General features: G+C 40.5%; 1 protein-coding gene across 2 annotated transcripts in view; it reads right to left on the reverse strand.

The window, feature by feature from the left end:
* LOC117426346 (potassium voltage-gated channel subfamily D member 3-like) overlaps positions 1–25,461 on the reverse strand; it is a 116,432-nt gene that overhangs the window by 4,730 nt on the left and 86,241 nt on the right. For both annotated transcript variants that reach the window (XM_059004844.1, XM_034920478.2), the window contains 3 exons: positions 4,149–4,317; positions 2,044–2,145; positions 484–576 (listed from right to left, as the gene is read on the reverse strand). In XM_059004844.1, coding sequence (XP_058860827.1) covers positions 484–576; positions 2,044–2,145; positions 4,149–4,317 — 364 coding nt within the window. The remainder of the gene's footprint in view (positions 1–483; positions 577–2,043; positions 2,146–4,148; positions 4,318–25,461) is intronic.

The following is a 25,461-nucleotide window of genomic DNA, read 5'->3' on the forward strand; positions in this document are numbered from 1 at the left end:
CAGCTAGTGTATTGCCAGCAAAACAAAAGGAAACTTGAGCCAAAGTGGCAGCTCACAGCATGGCTGATCTAGCCTCGGATAAAGACATTCATGGCAGCAACTGGAACTGAAGAGCAGATCCTGAACCCACAGGAAAGACGCTGAACCCAGACTTATTACAAAATAATCACAATAATAATAATAATAATAATAATAATAATAATAAAAACCACAGTGAGGATTTGAGTAATTGCACTGAGCACCGCTCAAATCATAAAACAGTCATTAAAAGAAAAGCGTACTGTTTAATAATATTTATTATGTATTTATTTAGTGTGTTTATTAAAAATCATTTGGAGTGCATACACTGAGCAGCTGAAACCATACTAACGTAAACACACAGGTTGTGGTTTTATAACATAGCAATGTAATGCAGTCTACAGGCATGGCCCCTTGTCCGGTGTGACGCCAGCGGGCAGTGAGGCTTCGGGCTCAGTTACTCACGGTTGTCTTCTCTAGGCAGTACAGCAGGTGGTGGTGTTGGCTTTCGATCATGGATGTGGATTTGCTTAACTGCTTCGCCTCCTCAGTTGAACCCTGCAATACAACACAGTGAATCACGGTGAACCAGCTCGCTGCTTCGGAGAGACGTAGGTCTGGGTTTAACCCTAACCAGAGAGTCTGAGAGGGGAAAAACTGGACAACACGATGCCATTTATTAAGAACACAAGAACGTTTACAGACGAGAGGAGGGCATGCGGCCCATCAGTGCTCGTCCAGTTCCCAGTAGTTGATTGATCTCAAATCTTTGTCGGATCTGAAAGGATCCCAGTGATTCAGCAAGATGGCTAGGTAACCCATTCCATAGGCCCAGCACTCTCTGTATAAAGAAGAGTCTCCTAACCTCTGTCCACGTCTCAGTTTCATTGGTCAGTCACATGAAAAGCACATTCTGACTTGGCTGGATTTAATTAGTGCATGAACAGAGGTTTGTTAATTGAATTCAAATATACAAAACATTCTGTGCTTATTGCAGTTGCTTTCAAAAGATTTCCCTCCAGTTAACAAAATGAAATGATGCTCTTTATATAACCTTGTTGTGAGTGAGTGCAGATTATATGACTTTAATAAATTGTAAAGATTACACTCTCAACTTTATTTGAAATGTTCCTGTTTATTCTCTGAGCTAAAAGCGTTTGTGACATTTCCCCCACTATTACTCTTATAAAAATGTACACAATTACATTGCAATTATGTGTAAGTGCCTGATAATGCAAACAAACCAACAAGCCAGCTGGCTTCCGATGAAGCTCACTGAAGGCTATTAAAGAATGCAGGAAACATTTATCCAGGAATCCTTCGTGTAAAACTGAACATGATAGTTGGGCAGCTTTAAATAGCTTGTCATAGTATAACTCATTCATCGGAGCAATGGGTAAAAAGGTACAAGTGAAATTGGACATGCTTTACAGGGTTCAGTTGTGTTTCCCCGGAGATATAGTGAAGAAATGATCTCAGCAGCTGCTGTGTCTAAAAATAGCCTGTGCCCTTTATCACTGAGCATCTCAAATGAATTGGCTAATGTGGGTCCAGTGAAGAACAGGCAGGTTTACACTGAACTGGCTGCATCGCCCCCTCCACTGTAGCTGTTCAGACACAAGCATTTATTATTCCAGCTCCAGTGAGGATGTCTGCTACAATAGACAGAGACCCAGTCCCTAAACCACGGGGTAACTGAAGAAAGGTGGCGATTTGGGGGAGGCGGAGCCTTCACTTCCTTCTTAAATAAACCACAGCAATGCTTGCAGAACCATGGTACCATATTGGTGCCAGACTGTGCTCTCGTATTGAATAATCAGGGCTTTCAGTATTCTATAATGGAGTGTGCAGTTACTTTAATTACTATAGTGAAAGCACTGTCTGTATACATGCATGGACCGTAGTACTGTAGAGTAAACGATGCAACACTGTCCAGCACTGTAATACACTATTATAATACTCCCTGCACATGAACAGTAAGGACATTGTAGTTCTCTTTAGAAAGTAAGGATCATGCTTACTTACCGTTAATTCTAGCGGTTCGCTCAGAAGGCCGTTTTGTTTGCTGTGGAGAAACGCATTGGAGCTTCCGCATTTTGCCACTCGGATCCTGGCCAGTCTTGTTTTCTGTCAGAAGAAAACAACGAGGTAAGCTTGTGTCTTTGAGAACGAAGGGTATGAGGCCCTTTCTTTACAGTTCTAAAGGCATGGAATAGCCTACCAGGTGGAGCAGTCGGGTCTAAAACACTGGGAATATGTCCTATGAAGGGTCTCCCGAGCAGGGCAGAGAATGTACAAACAAGCGAAGAGCCGCCATGGGCCGAGCGGCCTCTTCTCCTACCAAACCTTTCTGAACACTTTGCAATTGGGTTCAGCTCTCATGTGTCAAACAGCTTAAAGGTTTTCCTTGAGATGTAACAATCTGGTAATTAAACAGCTTGAAGAGCCTTCTTTGTCATTTCAGGCTCGCGGCACTGGAAATTAAATAGCGGAGACTGAAACCAGTATTTCTGTTAATAACACCACCCCACCCCCCCCAATGGCACACTAGGTAATTACATTAGCTCTGACAAGTTTTCAATTCTTCAAAGAACAGCTTTCTTTTGAAAGTTAAAATTATTCAGCTGTTTCATTATTTTTTCCGCGGATGAAAGCAGTATGAACATTTAATTGTGCAGGGCTCATTATAGTCGTATAATTTGATTGAGCCACTTAAAGACATGACGTGGCGTTGTTCCACGGTGGTGTTCATTACTCTGTGGAGATGAAAGACTTCCCGGCTTTCTCGTGCTGCCGTCTCCTCCTGTTCTTAGGCAGGAAGTCACGAATGAACAGATACCATGCTGGAGAGACACACTCGCAGGAACCCAGCCACTGCTGCAGCTGAGCAAAGAACGATGTGACGAGTCCACATCGCTGACCTAGATTTATCGAGGCGTGATATTTTTAGAAGCATTTTTAATTATTTCTGCATAGTTTTGCATCTAATAATACATTTACCGTGGGTGGTGCAGGCACTATAATGGAAGCAGCGAGTGGATGAATCCAGAAACACAGGGATACACTGTATGTTCACTCCAGTGAGACACAGATGGCTGTTTATTTGCAATAGAAGAATACACAACAAGAGCTAAAAGAAGATGGATGTACAATACAAACAGGCCAGTGGAATCTAAATGAAGATATTTTCGTTTCTGCATCAGCTGTTTAAACGTGACTGGTGTGGACACACTGTTTTACTTGGTCTTGAAAAGCTACCACTATCTGAGGTATATTATGGGATGTGACAGCTAGAGCTGGCACAGGGTACATCAGTGCTGCCTCTCGTTATAACAAGACATTCAGATTTTCAAAGCGTTTGTTTATGACAATGATGTCATTTAGACACAACACTCTGAACGTCATTACTGAAGCACACAGCAGTCCAAGCAGAAACAGATTCATACCGTGTGAGTTTAAACGCTGTTCCATTTATTACACCCTTCTCTGCGGAGAATATCACTTTTACTCTCTTCTAATAGGATTTCCCTGAAATGTAGTTTTATTGCCGCCCTCTGCAGGTTCATCTTTGACATAATTTCATTGAAAAGTGTACATTGTTTTTTTTTCAACCTCATTTGCTGTCAAATTAATTCCTCATCAGCAGAGACCATTTTTTTAATGGTCCTGAAATGTGAATAAAGCCATTGGTCTTGTTGTGATTACACAGACAATTAGAGGAACGTTAATTAAGCGATCATCATGAACACATGCGGGAGATGAAAGTCCTAGCTGAGGGGACAGCTTTTAATTCAGCTCAGAGTATGAGCTCATTCGACGTGAATGTTGCAAAGAGACACGTTTGTTGTTCTAGTGTCAGGTGCAGTGCCAGATCCATCGAGGCTGAGCTCTGGTCTCACACTGAGGAGTGCTTACCTGCACTTTCACATGTCAGGTGCAGTGCCAGATCCATCGAGGCTGAGCTCTGGTCTCACACTGAGGAGTGCTTACCTGCACTTTCACATGTCAGGTGCAGTGCCAGATCCATCGAGGCTGAGCTCTGGTCTCACACTGAGGTGTGCTTACCTGCACTTTCACATGTCAGGTGCAGTGCCAGATCCATCGAAGCTGAGCTCTGGTCTCACACTCACCTGCATTTTCTGAGCCCGTCGCTTGTCTGCCCGCTGGTTCTGGTGGTAGATCCGGCTGAAATTGGACACGATGACAGGGACAGGGAGAGCGATTACCAGCACGCCACTCAGAGAGCAGATCGAGCCGAAGATCTTCCCAGCAATCGTCTTTGGCACCATATCCCCGTAACTGGAAACGAGAAGGAAAAGCATGTGAGGTTCACATACACTGTGCTGCTTCTAATCCTGACTGGAGTGTCTTCAACACAGAACTCCCATCATAACATGCAATCCTCTTCTATTTCACTATGTTATCATTCAGTGCTAAAAGATGTATCCTATGTGTTATAGTTCAATTTTGCTCCAATATTCCTCATTCAGGCCTACGGCACAGGAAGTGATAGGAGCCAGGTTCTAATGCCATTCTTATTATTAATGCATTCTTAACACTTAACCCTTAGCACACTTACATAATCATCATCATAATAATATAATCATAATAATAATAATAATTATACCGATGGTTCCGGTTCTATACACAGTCACAGATCCTTTGAAGATTATAGCTTTTTAAAATAAATTGTATGAACTTTTCACCGGATGATTTTTTTTTTTGTAAATGGTGCTTGAACGATGTCAGTGGACATAAAGACAAACATGCTTGTGTATTAAAACAGCAGTACAGCACCGCTCCTGAAAGGAAGACACAGATCTGTGCATTTAGAAAACTGCAATCACAGAGTAAACTGTTCTCCCCCGATTCATTCACAGTGTGCCACGCATGAGCGCTCCATTTTCAGGTCTCCTTTTCAAATTAAACTCGGCATGCATTGTACCTCTTACTGCACAAATTACTTGCCATTTTCCGAGCCCTCTCTACCGAATGCCCTGACACGATACCACTGCTGACAGCCACGTTATGCGCCAATGCATACTCAGTCCCTGTGGAAGCTGGAGATTCTGAAACAAAAGTCATTTGCTTGACAGTGGCTTTGATACTTTCTTGTCATCATGAAAATTGCTATAATTGCTTTTCACGTCAGTGACTCCAGACTAATTGCAGCATCGAGGTGCCTTTAAGAGTTTAAGATCCCATTGTAATGCCACGCTGGATCGATGAAACGCTTTTTCCAGTTATTAAGCGTTTAGACACCCATTAGACTGCACTCTCTGTGAGTGCATATGCATCGTTTGAGGCTGTCAGAAACATTTCTGCAGGATCGCCCCTTGACAAGGAATGACTAGATATTAATCACGGTTTAACATGACTCAAGAGACCTGTGAAACCAAGTGCTTTGTATTGTATTCAAGACATCTCATGAACATCTTTGGTCAACACTGAAGTATCAAGGGCAGTATCACAACAATTATCTGTTGTGATCTTCACGCTTTGATATGACGGAAAACCATCCAGAATGTGTCTGAGAACAGTTACCAGTCACGGTTTGTTTATTTCCAGTGCTCAGTACAGGAGTCCTAGTCATTTTACTTGATCTTCCCACACGCTTATTCCTTACTAATTCATTCTGACAATTTAGATTTAAAATAATATGTGTAAGCAGTAGAGGAATTCTGCCCTATACCTGACTTTTAAATCTTCAGTGAACTGCAAATCCCAGCCAACACATGACATTTGAGAATAACTGCAGGAATCCCAAGAGGTCATCTCCATCAAACAGTCTGGAAAGGGCTGGATCCCAGCCTGTATCTATCTGCTAAGCTTGTGCGCTCAGTAATCTATCGACAACAAGATAAAACAACTGCCTATCACTGGCATGTGTGCGTGACACACCAGCAATCATCTTCTGCATGCGTTTGCTGCAGGGCTGCCTTGGGGATTGGGTAATAAGTGAACCCTGGCTGATCCATGATCATTGAGAGCATCATGAAGCACCCCCATGATGATCATGATGGCCGCTCAGGTTCCTTCAGTCAATGTGTAATTGCAGACCCGAGTGGCATGATCTTTCTAACCCGTTTCAGTTATTGTGTAAGGATGAGATATTGCCTCTTGTATCCTTGCAATGTCCTTCAAAGCCTCAAAACGTTCAGAATTATGAGGTAAGACTAAGAAGCTCAAGTAGACAGCTGCTGGTAACAATTTACATTTTGGGCAAAAGTTTTGCATCACCCAGTAGAATTGACTCTGCTGAAATGAAACCTGCTGAATAATGTCATGTTAATGTATTGAATTACATACCGCTTTGTAGTTTTCCATATACTAATGACACATTTTTAAATGTGCCATTTACAAATCTAACGTGAAATACTGTGCTACTATTATGGCTTCCGGTAGACTCTTACAATATCATTTGCTCGTCTCTTTGATCACATGATGTTAAATAAAAGATCTAAATTATGTTGATTTCGTTTTTTTTCTTCTTTTAAACCATGTCTCAATCCTAGATTTCTAGGTGATGTAAAACTTTTGGCCAGAGCTGCACTTATTAATAACTGAAGTCACGTTTTGCTTGACCAAGGCTCGGTTTAATCTGTACTTCTTTCATTGAAATCTAGTTACAAGAACTCGTTCTGAAACGGGATCCCTCCCCTCTACCCTCTGACTGCACACAGCTGATGCTACTGATGACCTCGTCATGAGGAGCCTCTCTTTGATACGAGCTGCATTTCAATTAACCTCGGATAGAGTGCGCTAAACCGCTACAGGACTGAAAAAGGTACGCTTGGTCAATCACACTTGTCAAATCGTTTTATAAAGCAGATTATTAATATTCTTCACAAACTGATTCAGAAGTAACGATTCTTCTTCTTCTATTGATTCAGTTTTGACAGGTGGGAGATTTAACCCCAGACGTACAGACAGATAATCAAGAGCTTGACTGGAAACAGCAAAGGGCTGTTCATGGCACTATGAGCACAGCCATTTGGTATGATTTGTACAGCAAACATCCTTCAGGTACGATACTGTGTGAACCGAAATACTATTAAAAGAAAACCAAGCGGTAATAAAGCACTCTTATCCACATGCAGCCTTTCTCACTCTACCTGAATGAAAAGAATCAAGTCGATTCTCTAAGCTTTTGACCCTACATCGTGATTCAAGCTTTTCCTTTCAGAAAGTGCTGAGAGTGAAGCACTTCCCAGTGTTCCACAGTGCCTGTGATTCAGGTCCGCACAAACACTCATTTTATAGAGATGGCTCGTTCGTTTGCTCACAACAGTAAAAACAGAAATGCCACAAACTGCTGATATGATGTTACAGTATAATCAGAATCCCGATGGGACCTCCATTCGTGTCTGAATTATAGCTTCACGGATAAGTCTGTGAGGTCGACACTAATTGAATGACTACATTCTATTTTATTATGACTTCATAGGAACCGCTGCAACTCACTGAAATACAGGGTTTCACGGGGTCCGACAGGTATGAGAAATGTTTTTCATTGGAGTCACTTTATTTTTTTTAAATAAAAGTGAAGCTGCTGCCCTTCTCTGTTTCCCAAATTCTTTGGAAAGAAAGCATGCTGGGCCGAATGCCAAGCCAAATAAAATAAGAAGCGTGAGGAGAAAGGTCACTCACGTTATTCATTATCTCATGTCATTCGAGAAGCAGGTTTTATCAGATTATTGAAAAAGAGAACTTTGTAATAATTGGAATCAAAGCCCACAATTACACCAAATGAAATGCCTGGGATATGACAAGGCGTCCAAGGATAAAATGCCTTGTCAGCTCTGCTGTCTGTCAAACGAGGGACAGAGAGGAGGGTCATTAACTACCGCATGACAAATATTCATTACAGCAATAGCATGCGAAACTAGAGGGAGATAACAGGAAATCAAACTGTGGTGCAGCCCTTCTTCCTAGCTAGCATATTTCATGGAGAAGAGAGGGTTGTGGTAGAATGATTCATGGCTAGCTAGCATGCACAGGCATGTTATTATTCAAGAACGCTTTGTGATATTTCCAAGCCATTTTACAGCACAACCCTCCAAATGAAAGCTCCTGTTTGTGCATATTAAAGGGGGGAGGGGACCATTTCACTCTCCAGGAAGTACAAGACAGTCACATAGCACGGCTTCCAAAGAGAGTTTTCTTTGACCTGGTGTAGCCTCAGGTGTGCTTTGATTTTGTTAGCTCCAGTTACTTTAATAAGGAATAGGGAACACGTTGTTGAACATTCCAATCGTTTTACATCGCTTCTCTTGTGAATGATAGCACGGTGCTTGGTTTCAGTTCAAGGACTTGGATGTTCCAATCTAAATCCCCCCCAAACTCTTAATCTGTTTGGATTTTAAAATAGCTCTTTTCTACGCACATGTATTGACTCTGTTCAGTGAATTTCAAAGCTCATTTTACTCTTACATAACGTATTAACTATAATATTACCTAACAAACTGAAGGCTTGGTGTACTGGGTCATATCTGACAATGTTGTGCAATCATTTCAAGTTTGCAAACAGAACGCAGCACTGTGGGAGGAGCTTGAGACAGGTCCTAATAAAGTGGCCAGACAGTGACTACACTGAGCAGAGCTTTAGTCTCCAACTGGAAGGTAAAACAGATTCTTAATCTGTTCATATTCTCAATTCGGCAAAAAACGATTTCTACAATCGCTATTATCTTACATTTTCCCCCAAGCTATTTTTTTTTAAATTTCTGGAGCCTGCTTATCTTTCAGTATTATATCTTTCTGCTTATCTTTCAGTATTCTTAGGTTTTCATCCGAGCCTGGGTATAGCACGGCATTGTATTTGTGATACTCGGATCAACACTTTTAGATATGCAATCATCAGAGGTAATGGACCATTGTGTTCCCATAACATTATGTCAGTACTACACCTCTGAGATTTGCATATTGTTTCACTGCATCATTTCCAGCCTGTTGAGTGCAGAAAGTGCAGGCTTGGCATTACATTTCTATAGAACTGCATCCAATCTCTCCACCAACCAAGATAATACTGGAGGCGAAACACGCTTCTTATACTCAACGTGCGCGTCTCCTCCGGGCTCCATCATCTAACCCTACTTCATCTTACCTTACTATTCATTCTAACCCTGCTTCATCTTACCTTACTATTCATTCTAACCCTGCTTCATCTTACCTTACTATTCATTCTAACCCTGCTTCACCTTACCTTGCTATTCATTCTAACCCTGCTTCACCTTACCTTACTATTCATTCTAACCCTGCTTCACCTTACCTTACTATTCATTCTAACCCTGCTTCATCTTACCTTACTCAAAACATAAAACTCAAAATTTCTCCAAAATGAATCTGAAATGACTGCAATGTGCATGCCTCTTTGATGAATCTGAAATGAATCTGAAATGACTGCAATGTGCATGCCTCTTTGATGAATCTGAAATGAATCTGAAATGACTGCAATGTGCATGCCTCTTTGATGAATCTGAAATGACTGCAATGTGCATGCCTCTTTGATGAATCTGAAATGAATCTGAAATGACTGCAATGTGCATGCCTCTTTGATGAATCTGAAATGACTGCAATGTGCATGCCTCTTTGATGAATCTGAAATGAATCTGAAATGACTGCAATGTGCATGCCTCTTTGATGAATCTGAAATGAATCTGAAATGACTGCAATGTGCATGCCTCTTTGATGAATCTGAAATGAATCTGAAATGACTGCAATGTGCATGCCTCTTTGATGAATCTGAAATGAATCTGAAATGACTGCAATGTGCATGCCTCTTTGATGAATCTGAAATGAATCTGAAATGACTGCAATGTGCATGCCTCTTTGATGAATCTGAAATGACTGCAATGTGCATGCCTCTTTGATGAATCTGAAATGAATCTGAAATGACTGCAATGTGCATGCCTCTTTGATGAATCTGAAATGACTGCAATGTGCATGCCTCTTTGATGAATCTGAAATTACTGCAATGTGCATGCCTCTTTGATGAATCTGAAATGAATCTGAAATGACTGCAATGTGCATGCCTCTTTGATGAATCTCAAATGAATCTGAAATGACTGCAATATGCATGCCTCTTTGATGAATCTGAAATGACTGCAATATGCATGCCTCTTTGATGAATCTGAAATGAATCTGAAATGACTGCAATGTGCATGCCTCTTTGATGAATCTGAAATGAATCTGAAATGACTGCAATGTGCATGCCTCTTTGATGAATCTGAAATGAATCTGAAATGACTGCAATGTGCATGCCTCTTTGATGAATCTGAAATGAATCTGAAATGACTGCAATATGCATGCCTCTTTGGCTCTGGAATGATTTCTAAATGTACAATTCCGGGGATATCAAAATAAACAAGCAAACACACACGTCAGTTACAATAATAACAAATACAAAGAATCTCCTACTGTATTGTAGGCTGTAAGAGTTATCATAGTGTAATTCTGGACCTTAAAAGAAATCAGAATTATTGTTTCCTCCCACTTCTATTACAAGCCCTGCAAGGGAGTCTATTTTCATTAGGATACACAGATTTATAAAAATATCCCAGCACTTTGTGACACTGATACAAGTTTGCCAGGGGAAAATGCAAATGCTGTCAGCAGTAAATGCATATATTTCTGTGCTTTTTTGCTGAGTTCTATTGATCGCATCGCACCCCATTGAAAATAATAAGGTAACGCAGCAACACATTATTAGAAGGAGAATTGAGATTGATTTACCAGCGGTGGGTGTATTATTTAAACGTGGTATTCCGCACCTTCAAGTTTGACATGAATTCTACAAGGAAAATGTGCTCCAAAGCCACAGAATAACCTGCTTATCTGCTGAGAATGAAATCAAAAAAAGTGTTCTATTCATTAGAATCCTGCATATCCCTACTGTCAAGTTTCTATTTTAGTTTCATACGGAATTCTTTTTTCTTTTGTTCAAATAAAGGAATCCTACTGATTGTATTACTGTCTGAATGTTGTGTGCAAATTAAAAGGCAGCTGATTCATCGCACTGCAAGTCTATTTTAGTTAGGCAAATCAGTCTTCGGTCCGAAACGTCGCTACTTTAAAAGCGATGTCCTCCTTTCTTTGTTTGGGAGAGAATTGCAACACAAAGTGCATTGTAGTCTGGTCAGATTATTGAGATGTTTAGCATTGTATATTCTAGTGCTGTTAAGTTGTATTGTCTGGCTGGTAAGGTTGCTAATGATGTTGTCATTCACAGGACGCCTATATTAGGAAATCACTGTGGTTTATTCAATAGATCTTGATATTGCCAGCCAGTGCCGCCCACACACATTTTCGGGCTCAGGACAAGTTTTTATAAGTCTGTAGTTATAGTTTTTCTGCTCAGAAACATGATTTTATTTATTGGTCTGAACTTCAATATCATTTTAAAAAACTGTACCGGAATTGTCTTATTTTAATGTAAGATTTTTTTTTCTTGTTGCTTAATTACTTCCTTTTTGTCCTTAGAGAAACGCTTGTTTGCTGTCATCTGCTATCATTTCTATAATATGAGCTCTCGCTGTGACCGCACAGAAAGGTTATGACATTTAACTTTGATATGAACCGGTCCCCAGACAGTGCAAACTAAATATCACATATTTCAGATGTTCTGCAGACACTCAGATTATGCAAAATCGCTTTTAAAAGGTTCTGCTTAACACTCCATTCAATTGCACAGATCCACGGTGATTTATTACTCAAGAAAAGCAGAGACGCACCTGAAACCATGCCGTTATACTGCTCTGTAACTAAAGCCACGCAGATCCACTCCAGCCTCGGGTGAAACCTGCATCACAATGAATTAAACTCAACCTCTGCCCTGATGGCTGAAGTTCAGATACAAGGCTATGATGTCTGTAGACGTGTTTTACTATACATCTGTATGGTGAGTCATGACAATAACAGTGAGAAAGGACCGCATTAAAGCCTGGCAATAGGCTTTCTAATATATGTTTTGCTTTCTCTTTTCTAAAATAGTCTGTCATAGAAGCCCATCCATAAATGCACCTATTCCTGTGAGTATACATTCCGTGTGAACCTTGTTTTACCTGTATTGGTACTTTAGCTGATGGCTGGGTTAGGTGCTGTTTTTAAAAGGTTAGTAATACACATTATTAACATGATGAAGCACCCAGAGAATATCGATGAGCAGCTTTAGCTGTTGCTCAGCACAATCCTGTCTGTCTCCAGTAAAGAGAATTAGCTGTGGCCATTCTCTATCTCTGTGGATATGATGTAAGGTTTGTGGCTGATGGGAGCTTCTTTCAAAATCAAGGTTCACATCAAATTGAATCTTTCAAAGCTTGTCTGTACACAGCATTCCCCGCCAGTCAAACACAATGTCATCTGCTTAGAAAACACTGATCCGCACAGGGGAAGTCATTATTTGTATACAGGACTACACCAAAGCCCATTTCAGTTGATTTGGTGCAGGCACACTCTAGCAAATCATCTGTGAAGCTCCAGCAGATACCGTCAAACACTAAAACAAAAAGAAAGAATCCACAGCTGAGCGGCACCTGGGAGGTGAATTCAGGTCCCAGGTAGAGTTCGAGACGCATCCTTCATTTCAAAGAAGGCAGCTCTACTAGTTTAGGGTATAATTCAGCACGACATTGCTTTCCAATCACAGCTCAACCGCTCTTTAGCAATCTTCATGTTCAAAAAGCAAATCATATGTGTTGTCTCCTAGTCTTCAAAATGACCAGTATTTGGTAATCAAGAGCCATCTGTTTAAATTGCTAATCAAAAGAAAATAGTTGATTAGTCTATTACTGCATGGATTACTGCATCGGATATTCATGAATACGATTGCATGGGTATATTTGATTGTATATGGAAAAGAGAAGAATGTTTTATAATAATAATAATAATAATAATAATAATAATAATAATAATAATAATAATAATAATAAATAAAAGTACATGTTTCTTTTTCACAAATTGAATTATTTTGTAAGACACAATTCCTTTTCAGGTTCTCCCTGATTTGTATTCTGTTAAAGATGAAATCAAACCAAAGCCTTGCTTGCAGTCAGCCTCTATCGAGCTGTAATGCGCTGCCCTTCTTTCTCATTACTTTGCCCTGTCACATGTGAACAGGCCACACAAACACGCTGAAGAGCAGATGGGCAGCGCTGATAACACACTGCCGCTGCTCCTGATTTCTATAAAGCCAGCCGCCTCTCATCAACAATAACATGAACACCAAATGAAGAAGAAAAAAAAAAACAAACAGCTTTGCACTTTCTGATCCGCGGGCCTTTTCTGCTTGTGATCTTTCATAATTCACATTTCTAACAGCTGTTATGCCACCTGGGTACAAGGGCAGCCTTGTTATGTGGACTTCATACAATCATGTAGAACACAATTCAGGGCAACGCCAAATCCAACTGGGTTTGTCCTAATAAAATGGCCAGCCACTTCATAGAGCGAGGTAGCAGTGCTGTATTTCCTGAACCAAATCAACCCCCTGTGGGGTGATCATGGAGTTGTGGGGTTTGTGAACCTGCATTATGAAAACCCTACTGCTCTGTGTTCAGTCATGGGGCTTGCTGGGATTAAAATCAAGCCCTAAGCTTATTGAGGTACTGAATGCAGGTCTGGATCTAGAAAGGGGTTAACGTCTGCCCTGCACGGACTTCATGCTGCCCTTGAGAGCTCAGTATTCCATGTGCTATGATGAGGTGCGCATTTTAATCATTATAATGAAGGTCATTTTAATAGCACTTAATGTGGAAGCCAAGGTCTCCTAGCCTTTTATTAGAGCTGATTTTACTGCAGGCAGTCTCGGAGAGGGTTGAGCGCACTGTAATTATCTGACATGATTTCACAACGTTTCCAACTATGATGTGAAATATGTCATTCATTATGCAAATCGCCCTTTCCTTGCCTGTGAACAAACCTATGACTCATCAAGTCTCAATCTAGTTGTCTGAGAACTTCTTTGGGGCATCCAAGCATTGTAAATCTATGCGAATTAAGACGAATACAATTGCTATACCTGCCCTTCTAGTAATCACAACACAATCAGTGCAGCAATCATGCACGCATTTTCCATGTTGCAACGTAGGTCTCGAATGTGCAGTTCTGAAAGAAACACCTGTTTTAGCACACATTGATGCTCGTTTTAAAATATCTGGTGCTACTTGAGATTAAAGGAAGCTCCCAATCTGCACTCGCACTTCCTGGGTGATTTCACCTAGCAGCGTCTTCTGAACCATCCTACTGGCTGCAAAGCACATCAATCATCAGGGGAAGCAGCTGGTTGGTTACTGACAGGAAAAAGGCCCTGAAGGGGTGGGGACAATTTCACACTCTAAGTGAAACAGCCATGGATCAGACATGTTAAATATGGTTTAAAATGAAGACTACATGTTAGATTAAACATGTGTCTCTTTCAAAACTACACACCTTTAAAGTGAATGGATTTGCACGGTGGACTCACTGAAAAGCACTCATAAATGTGTCCCATGTACTCAGTGTGTTGTTGTGCAGACGGTGCTTTCCTTGTGTAACTTGTGAAGTATGTTACGATTGAAAGTAGGTCAGCTGAGACTCTGGAGAGCAGGAGCCAGTGTTTCTGTGGTGTGTGGGGCGATGTCCTACTTCTTTGGGAACCAAACCAGAGAGATGTATTACATAACTCAAACACTGCAGGCCACTGATGAAACGTACAGAAACATGCATTTGAAAAGGATGCAGAAATTGATTTTATCTATGAGTTTTATGAAGCAATAGAATTGTCATTGAACTAGTGGGCAGATCCGCTTCTCACCTGCAGTGCGCTGGGCTCTAATAATTGGTTGTCAATCAAAGAAACTACTTAACCCCCTTCAATAATCAGGCAGAAAGCATTCTGAATGTTCCCAGTCGTGAGAGTCTGGTGACATAACTGCACAGGTTGGAACACTCGTTAGCCAATGAGATTGCTCACGCTATCCTTGGTATTTTCTAACACCCTATTTTAAGAAATTAAATTTACATTTGAAGCTATTTACTGTACTCTTTTAAATAGAATAATTCATTAGGAAGGGCTGGATGAGGGGAGGATCAGTTTGGTACAAGTTGGATGGAACCTTTAAGGTGCAAGGGGAAACATATTAGCGTTGCGCAGTGCACTAAAGCCCATCGGTGACGCCTGTGCAGCGCTTATATGCTTCTCCACCTCACTTCCTCCTAATCAATCTTGAGGAGTCTTTTGAAAAGCAATTTCAGCTGGAATAGTTAGGAAGCACAGTACACAATAATCTAAAACAAAACACCCAGAATGCTAAAGGACACTCATGAACAGGTCAATTAAATACAAACAGGAAATGACTGCCAGTGCTCCTTGGTATTGATTCTTCTCTTTTATAAAGACTGGCTGTGCAGATTACTATCTGGAATTCTTTCATAGAACAAAAGATTTTACTCTGCGGAGAAAATAACATCTGAAAGGCAAGCAAAATCGAACTGGCTTTTGTTTGATGAAAAAAAGAAACTGCTGCAAATCTTGAAGTACATAATCTCAAATGCACTGAGATGAACTTTTGAAATCCTAATAGATTCCCAGTGGAAATAATCCTGAAAGATATTGTTTTCTGTTTAGCTGTTGCATGCGTGTTGTTAACCTAATTCTCTAGCATCTGTTGAACTTCATCCAACCCTTATACTTCTGGAAAGACAGAAATAGAAGCTCAAATGACATTGTCTTTGTTTTTTACTGTCCCCTTTCATTTTGCAATGATTCGGAGTGGTTTGTTATCCCTATTGATGAAACTGAATTATTTGATAAGTCTGTATTAAGGTGCTTTGACTAGGAGTCCTGGAGCTGCTCTTCATCAGCGAGATTCCATTCAAACTGGGCATTTCAAAGTGGTAAAAAAAACCCAGTAAAATCAACGAGCAATCGAAAAAGAAATAACCCTAAAACTATACATATTATCCAAACCAGGAAATTCAAACTGCATACAAAACTTCCTCTATAAAACGGAGCCATGTAAAACAAACCAGTGTTTGCTCATCCTAAATGGTTGATTTCCACTTGGCCAGTTTGCAAACCATTCTGTAAACATCGAGAGGAGCCGTGGCAGCATGCAGATTGGCACATTATTAGGTACGATGGCGCATCATTTCTGTGTAATAGAGGGTATATAAAAGGAGCCCTGAGGGGCAGCCTGTGTTCATTAACGTTGACCAATCCAGCTAACCCTATTTAAAAATTGTGTCCCCGAGGCTCAGCTTAACATTGACGTGATTCTATTGTAAGAATAATGTAACATTGTAAGAATATCAAGCTGAAGATGCTTGAATATTCCAGGCACAGGTAAAAGAAGAAAGTAAAGTGTGTTTTATTGATCTGCGTCGCGTCTCAGTGGTGCTATGATTTCAAAGTGCTTTATTTTCACATCAGCACCTGCCACAAGGATTCTGATGAGCAATTACATCCTCAACTTTCCCGTGTCCATTTCCAAGACGCTCAATTTGAGTAAATACAATAAGAACAAACAGCATCTTATTAGAGAGGTATTTTAACAGAGGTGTGTAACATCTGGAGACTGCCTGTCGACTGACTTAATATTGAACGTGACTTTACATGCCTTCAAAAGGACCAGATTGGGACTGTACTGAGGTGTCCTCAAAACAAGGCCTAACTACATTAATAACATTTAAGAAACTTCTTAGTCCTAACTACGACTAACTGTTCTAATGAATTCACAAAGACTCTTTGTCCAGCCATAGCGGTTAGATTAGCCAGGCCTTGAGCTATACAGTTAAAGAAGAACCGTTAATTCTATACAATGCAATTAGTTGCCATGGCAATACATGAGTAGGAAGGGAGCTTGATGTCCATGACATATTTATTCAGAGGCTGGGAAATATCGAGGCGTTAGTTTCCTGTACCTCCCCTGTACTTTAAAGACGGATGGTAATTCTTTCTCAATTTGCTTTTAAAACAATTTGTGGCTGAGAAAAAAAATGAGGCAGGGAGAAGGGAGAAGACATTAATGAATTAAAAGAAATGGCAAAAAAAATGTAATAATACAGGCCATACATTCTGGAAAGTCACTGATGGCAAGAGATATCTGAGTGGTTTTTCAATAATTTAATGAATGTAATGCTTTGAAATATCTATCTTGTACTGATAACAGCGATTAGCCTGTGGTATTGAAATAGCAGCCCATGAATACTGGGAAAGGCTGGGATGAAAAGCAAAACAAGACAAAAGAAGAAAAAATACCACTGATGAAAAAAAAAGAATTGCAGATTACTAAAAAACTTCAGGAGTTTTCATTTAATTAAACATGCAGCTCGGGACACAGGTAATAATCACTGCATCGGACATTAATGCTTAGCCAGCCGTTACTTCTATTAAAGAAACGCATGTGAGTTAAGTAGAAGAGCCTCTGCATATTCCACAGTTAAAAGGGATCATCTGGGGAAAAATGGGGCCAAAATTATTGCTAAAAATGTCACAGAAGTGTCTGTCTGTCTGTCACTTGCAGCACGTTTTTACAGGTACAGCATCATGACAAATAGGAAATGCAAAATGACTTTGGGACTTTAATTTAATCCATAGCTACAGAAATGAAGGCCGGCACGACATAATGAATGAAAGTGGTGTCAAAACTCTTCCCTCAGCAGCAAATTCCTCGTTTGATCTGAGGAGGTGTAGATGCTAGCAGTTAGTCACACAGATGACAATGCCACCAGGGACATCATTAATTGAGAGGGGGGGCACACATCTGCTTCATTTCCATTCTGTTTTATTGCAAAGAAAAATCCTGCAGTATTATCATGCATGAATAACAAAGGTTACGTGTTAACAGCCACTGAAGCGTGACTTCATTGAAGGTCATTCTCGTCTTCTTCAGCTGTTTGGTTGTAAACTAACAGAAATCTCAATTAAAGGAGTTGAAATAACTAAAGCTGTGGAACACATACAAGCCGCTGGCTGTGGCTTCCTTCTTTTATCCAGCGCAATGAAGTCTTTTATCTTGCTGCGACATTCAGAAGCACAGCAAGCCCACACGGCGCTCCTTTGCAATGGTTCTTTGATGGGGTTTGGCAAGCACACGATGAGGTTCCTTTACAGGTGAAGCATCAATCTTCGCTTCACATTTTTTACTCAGCATCTTTGCAGTCATCCATATTTTCAAAGCGTTTACTCCAGTCTTTAATGAACTGCTGTTTTTTGAAAGCGCTAAAACACCTGTTCATTTTACAAAACTAGAAGCCAAACAACTGAGTGATATATTTCAAGTTCTCTAAAGCACGCCCCAAGGTTCTTTACTTTGTAACATTAACATGACTTTTTCTCCTTTCAGAAAATAGACTACAGATCGTCTTTGCAGTCTTTTCAGAAACACTATAAGCCTTAAATGGGATTCTATAAATGAGCCACACTATACGTGTGGTCACATCATTCTGAATGAATGACTGCAGACTAACTAAAATGACCAAAAGCACACAGTAACAGCGAGTAAAACCTTTATTCCACGACTCGTAATGACATGATCGAGTGTCTTACATTCCAGCACATTGCAAGCCATGTCTTTGGGGTCAAAGCATGTCAGTCAATAGGGGGTCCTTTCACCTCAGCATTGATTTACTGGATGAAAGCATGCCAGTCAGTAGGGGAATCCGCTGGTTGGTTAATGACCGGAAAGGGGCGGGGGAATGACCAGAGAAGTGCAGCCCTATCTGGAGGAGTAGTCTGCACACTGAGACCTGGTGTAGTACCAGATATCATGTTTTAAAATAGAAACACACATGTGTTTCTTTCAAAACTGCACATCTGAGCCCTGTATAAAGAACAGGCTGTATGGCATTGTTTTGCTAGCTGCAGTAAACTACAATAAACTACACTTAAAAGGAGAATCACCTTTTTATATATTTGTGTTACTTGTTTATTGGATGAATTAAGTTGATGAACCCAAATGCAGTGTTTAAATTCTGGCGCTTGCTCTGAGGCTCTGCTGTCCGGTGGGGATATTTGAGAAGAAGCTGCTGTTAGAGACTCCAGCTCTGTCTCAGTGCCTAGAAGCAAAGCCTGTGTTTGCACTGCCATGAAAAACAATCTATTTCCAGAGGAAGCATTCAGAGCCCTGCTGTTACATTTTGGCAAGTGGAGGAGACAACATGGGAATAAGCAACACAAATCAAAACGGTGCAGAACAGCACGCAGACTTAACCACGGAGAACATTTGGCAGGACTTGGTTTTTCCTACGCAAACTGTGAACTTCTTTGGAAAGTGTTTTAAGATTTTGGCTTTACAAAAATCATTTATTCTCAGAAAAGGACTCTATAATGATGGGCAATTTGTAAAGTGTTGAAATATTTACTGTGGAAGTCATTTGCCTTGTATGGGGCCTTGACCTTTTTTTATTTCACATAATCAGCTTGCTTTCCATTCCTTTCATTCTCCTGCAGCATGCATTCCTCCTGCCACTCGCCTGGGTGCTGGCAGGAGGGTCTGGAGCACCAGGTTCACCTGCGCCTGCCAGCTCTTGATCCGTTAAGCCCCAGTCAGTATGAGACAGCTGTACATGTTCATTCATGAAGGTGGGCTGTGCAATTAGAGGGCTGCAGGATGAAGCAGTGAGACGTTGCTTGACAGCTGGTGCTTAATAAAGCAACACAGGGTTTTAATATTGGAAGGAGTTGTTTCTGCCAGTGCTGTGAAGTTGTGTGCTGCATTACATGTAAACAAGAAGAACATCCCGCCTCACGAGTCTTCAGTTAGCCGCTAACAAGTTCCAATAACACAGAAGTGAGTGGAATTCAAACAACGGCAGCCGCATGTGCTCCATGTCATTACCTCGAGTGCAGCTCATTTACAGAGAGAGGCGCAGCATGATTATTCACATCAGTTTATTGCAATAATCACCCAACCTGCGATTGAAATCGGCTTCAGTTCACCTGAAGGACAAATCTCTTATTAACAAAGAGCTTTCCCACATGCATCCACAACCTCTACCTCGAGGTCTTGTGATGACTGGGGTGCAGGTGAGTCTTAATGGAGCACCGCCTTTGAAAAACACCTCTGTGCACTACAGCATATAAAATAACACGTTCAGTATCAGGACCTACTAGGGATGTTAGATTGCGTTTTATTTCTGACACATTTTGGTTAAACAAGTTTTAACTTCAATATACTGGGAATTGTCTTAACCATTAATAGAGTGCTGTTACTCTTTCATACACCAAAGGCAGTGAGTGAGCAGAATTCAGCCATATCATGGTAAAGATCTGTGGTTCAATATAAATCTGAAACAACTTGCAGCACATCTGTTTTTAACAAAGCTTCAGCACATCCTGCAGGTCCCGCAATGTGTTTTCATCTTACTTTTGTTACCTATCTTCTGACAGCATCCTCCCCCCTAGCTACGGCAATAAATGCAACGGGCAGAACACAAACTTTGAAAATTGAAGAAACACTAAAATAAGTCTTTTTCTGTGTCTTCAGATATGGATGACGAGAGGTTGCTGCTACTTTTTTGACAGTACACTACTGTACAACATTGTTGTGGATAAGACAACACAAGGCTTTGGAATGAAGCTCAATGAAGACCTTACTCTGTATGGAATGGGCAGTGTTGTGTGAAGCGATGCCGGTAGGGATTCTGTCCCGTGTCAGCGAGGTGAGAGGAGGTTAAACACTCTCTAACCACACATGCAGATGAGCCTGGCTCTTTTACACAGTGGTTAAGACACCCGCTTGTGTTTTGCGAAGTCACTGGTTCACACCTGACATGTTACTCATACACTTCCTACATAAACCCTACAGCTGGCCTGTAGTAATTAACACATTTTATTCTGTTCAATTTGCATCTAACAAACTTCTTAAAGGGAGTTATCAGGACACCCTGATTATGAAGATCAATTGAATAAAACCACCTGATCTCAAGACAGTACATGATATGTGATGAAGCTTTGCAGCCCCTGCGCAGTACCTCCCATTGCATGATTTATCCTTCTGTGACAAAGTGCGTCAGTAATATCATTTAACCCAGCACCTGGTGCGAATATATTCAACAGCATCATTATCTGCAAAATATGTGTGTACCGTTACATCTCCTTAGGCACAAGTCTCAAAGGTAGCGAATAAACAGAGCTGAACTGTATTATGGTGAAGATCTGCAGTTTGCAATAAATCTCAAATGATTGGTAGCACATCTGCTGTTTATATCAAAGCTTCAGCATTTTCTACACCATCCTCCGTAGCTACATGTGTTAATTGTTGCAACTGGCAGAACACAAACTAAAAGAAATACTAAAAGAAACTAAAGTGTGATGACAAATGCTTTGACCTTTTTCAATGTCTTCAGTGTTTAATAGTTAGTGGATGATACCATTTTGAAAAATGCTGTGCCGGGCTGCTGCAGATGCACTTGTAACTGTGCTGAGGGTGTGCTGTAGATCATTATTCCACTAATAAGGACAGCTGAATAACGCACAAGTGTGTTCTTTTAAAACTGCACAGACCTGTCTAGTGACTGGAAGTACACGATACACCAGGAATGAATGGGTTAACAGACTGCAGTTCCATTGATTGAGACAGGCTCTGGTAAATGGTCCATCTAGATTACAATTCAACATATGGAAATTAGACTGCTGTTAATTAAATGGATGGCACTGAGGTCAAAGGAAAGACTTGCTGCTATTTTTAAATTGAGTGTGTCTTTGGGCCATCAGACACAAGTAAAATGTACATTGAGCGAAGCAGATGTCTGAGATTCCCCAGTACTGCTTAACCTTGAACTGAGGGATTGTGAACCCCCTGAGTTTGATATTATTATGGTAAGAGATGAGCAGGCTGGGGTTTAACTAATCCAATTATATACAGTTATAGATTCAGATATGTTTTCTGACAAATTGAATCGGGACATTTTCAGCGGTCCAAAACCGGACTGCGTTTTTCTATAAAGCACACATGGATTGAATCACATGTTTAAATTACAATCGCCTGTTGATTTATCGTTGCTTTTATAAAGACATATTTTCAGAGCCCCTCTTCTTGTGTTAAGCAATTGTTTTGAAGTGAGCCATTCTCTCAAATGCTATATTTAGACAGCTGGAGGAGTGAGTGCAGTGAGAAGGCATGGCACCCCACAGAGTGAGCTCACTCGAGACATTAAAGCTCTTCTGCTGCTACAGCTCCCATCTGAATATACTGAATATATCACATATTGAATATATTGGGATTAAGTTCTTTTTAGTGTCCAGAAACATTGGCATACTGTATTACTAACACACACTGCTCTCCTTAACAGGTATAGCCATAACTATAAAACACTTACTAGTGAAAAATTTAATAAACTCATTAATTGACAAGCATTTTGACTCTACACACGCACATGCACATGCACACGTGCACACACACACGCACACACACACACACACACACACGCACATGCACACGCAGGCTTGTATAATCACTTCAGTACCCATTGTTTGAGTCTGTTTTTTAATGTTTATTTTGCCAGGTTATTTTGTCAGTTCTTTTGAAGTGCATTGCTGCAGGGGACAGCATGATATGGATCCACTGTATGCAATTTATTAAAATGAGATTCATGAGCCGTGACGTGTGAATAAAAATATCACAGCAACTGGGATTATGTTGACAAATGCATTTCTCCCATGGGGACAGCGTGGGTCACAGCAAAGGGAATGTGCCTCTAGTAACAATGCTGGGCAGCCCTGTCACAGTTTAAATGCACCTGCATGCACTCATGCTGTCGCTCCCTCCTTCTGAACTCTCTCAGCCTCACCTCAACGGTGAATGACATTTTTAATTTTCACTTATCTGCAAAAACATTATCATGGTAATCCTGAATATGTTAAATCATGTTTAACATTATTATGACTATCCTTAGTTATCAGTTATCATCTCTCTCTCTCTCTCTCTCTCTCTCTAAGTTCAAGATCTGATACTTTATTGGCATGAAAAGTTCAACAAGTATTGCCACAGATACATTAAAAGACAAGAACAGACATGAAATACACAATGATATTTGTGAGTTGGGCTCGTCTATTATGTCTCTCTGGACCTGTGGCATATATTATTATGCAGTTTATCTATAGTGTTGCAGGTCTTTAATACCCCCCCCCCCCCAAAAAAAAGGTTCTGAACTATTCTCTGCATGAGGAACAGTAATGAGGTTTATAAAGCGAAAAGGAAAGAACATTTTTGGTTAGCCCTCCTTTGAATCTCAGTTTAGAGTCGTAAATCCAGTGACTACAAAGAACCGTATTGTAAGGAAAACAAGAATTATAGCTAGCTTTTTATTCGGCGGCCAACGTTCCAAGATAAAGGAATCGGAACTGCATCTTCTCCAGGAAAGAGGCCCATTTATTATTTTTGTCAAGCTGCAGTTAGTTTTAATGGAATGCAGTCAAATGAAAAGACGCTTCATGTCTACCTATGCGTAATCTCTACACATGTCCTGAGCAACCCTAAATTATCAGCAGCTGCCACCAGGAAGTCAGCACTCAAAGCACATGCTGGTGGCCCTCCAGATGGGCACAATGAATGCAGACGAACTCAAAGAAAACACAGAGGCGTTTCATTGGGTTTCACAACACGGCTTCGTTTCCCCGCTGACTCATTTAAAGGAGTCTAATCATTTCTAATCACTTGGACTCGTTTTACCCGTTCACCGCGGATTAGCTTCCTGTGCAGCAGGTATTAGGTGCCCCTGCACACACAGTGCGGGTCAGGTGGTTCCTACACATTGCACAGGAAGTGAATGTATAGTAAGGCGAGGAAAAGCAACTCAATAATAAGGGGCTGCATGCTGTGTTAATTAAAGACTAAGTCGCTTCAGATGTCATTTTTATTTCTTATTTTTCTTCGGGTATTTGCAATCCTTCTCAGAGGTCTGTTTCTCCAGTATAATATTCACCAAGACTGCCTTTATCTGGCTTTGAGCAGTGAAGCGCTGGGACTGACCTGCTTTTCTCATTCTATCCTAATCATGTGACCTTTCAACCAGTTATCACCATACAAATATTCATAACACTTTCCCAAACCCAAGGGCTGCGTGAAGCATCTTAGAGACGACTGCAATTATACCACAGAGCATCATCGTCTCTATATAAAGCTTACTTCATGGAAGTGCCTCTAATCATTCAGATCTCAGGATAAGAACACATCAAATATTCTATTCAATTGATCTGGAATAGTGAGATTATTCTAATCCAATCTGGAAACAATGTCACACCATGAGATACACATCTTCCTTGCTGCTGCTGTGTTGTGTGATGACAATATCACGCTGCACCATGCTGTATTATCAACAAACATACATTTCAGATCAATGTCCGAATAATCTGATACAATATTAGCAATCACTGCAATGTTGCTTTATTAGATGATGGTTTCTGCGCTTGTTCTTTGTCAGGATTCATCTTGCATAACAATTATTAAAAAATGTTTCAATAGCGAGATAGATAGATAGATAGATAGATAGATAGATAGATAGATAGATATGATATTTATTTATTGTTTTACTAAATCAAATTTAGTAAAACAATAAATAAATCGCCTCTAGGGGGAAGCTGAAGCATTTTTTTATTTTACAGAAATAGGCATATACGAAAGACTCCGACGCAGAGTTAGGGGTTTGTCTCATAACCTTGGTACACATTGCGACTTTTTCAACATCTTCAAAATGTTGGAAATGTAATTGAAAAAGACTTGAACGTTTGTCATTGAATTTCTATTTTGTATTTTCATATTTCTTGAAGTTTTGATAGCTGTGGAGGATTTATAAAGCAATGTCCGCTCAGCATTCCCCACACTGTGCTTCTAGCTGGGCAGTGCCTCAATACGGGCGGTGCTTTTTAATCAAATTGTTATTTTCACAATTTTAATTATGTGTCAGAAGCCCTCCAGGATCTAAAAACTTTATTCTCTGATAGCTCTATGTGCCATTCACACAGAGAAATGATGACTGCACAGAGAAATGATGACTGCACAGAGAAATGATGACATGCACAGAGAAATGATGACATGCACAGAGAGATGATGACATGCACAGAGAAATGATGACATGCACAGAGAGATGATGACTGCACAGAGAAATGATGACATGCACAGAGAGATGATGACATGCACAGAGAAATGATGACATGCACAGAGAGATGATGACATGCACAGAGAAATGATGACATGCACAGAGAGATGATGACTGCACAGAGAAATGATGACATGCACAGAGAGATGATGACTGCACAGAGAAATGATGACATGCACAGAGAGATGATGACATGCACAGAGAAATGATGACATGCACAGAGAGATGATGACATGCACAGAGAGATGCACAGAGAGATGATGACATGCACAGAGAAATGATGACATGCACAGAGGTCTCAAGGTACAAGCTTGAAGTTTATGCCTCTGTCTTCAGTTTCAACTCATTTTTCTGACTCCAGCTAGC

This window comes from Acipenser ruthenus, chromosome 30 (assembly GCF_902713425.1).
Source record: "Acipenser ruthenus chromosome 30, fAciRut3.2 maternal haplotype, whole genome shotgun sequence".
NCBI lineage: Eukaryota > Metazoa > Chordata > Actinopteri > Acipenseriformes > Acipenseridae > Acipenser > Acipenser ruthenus.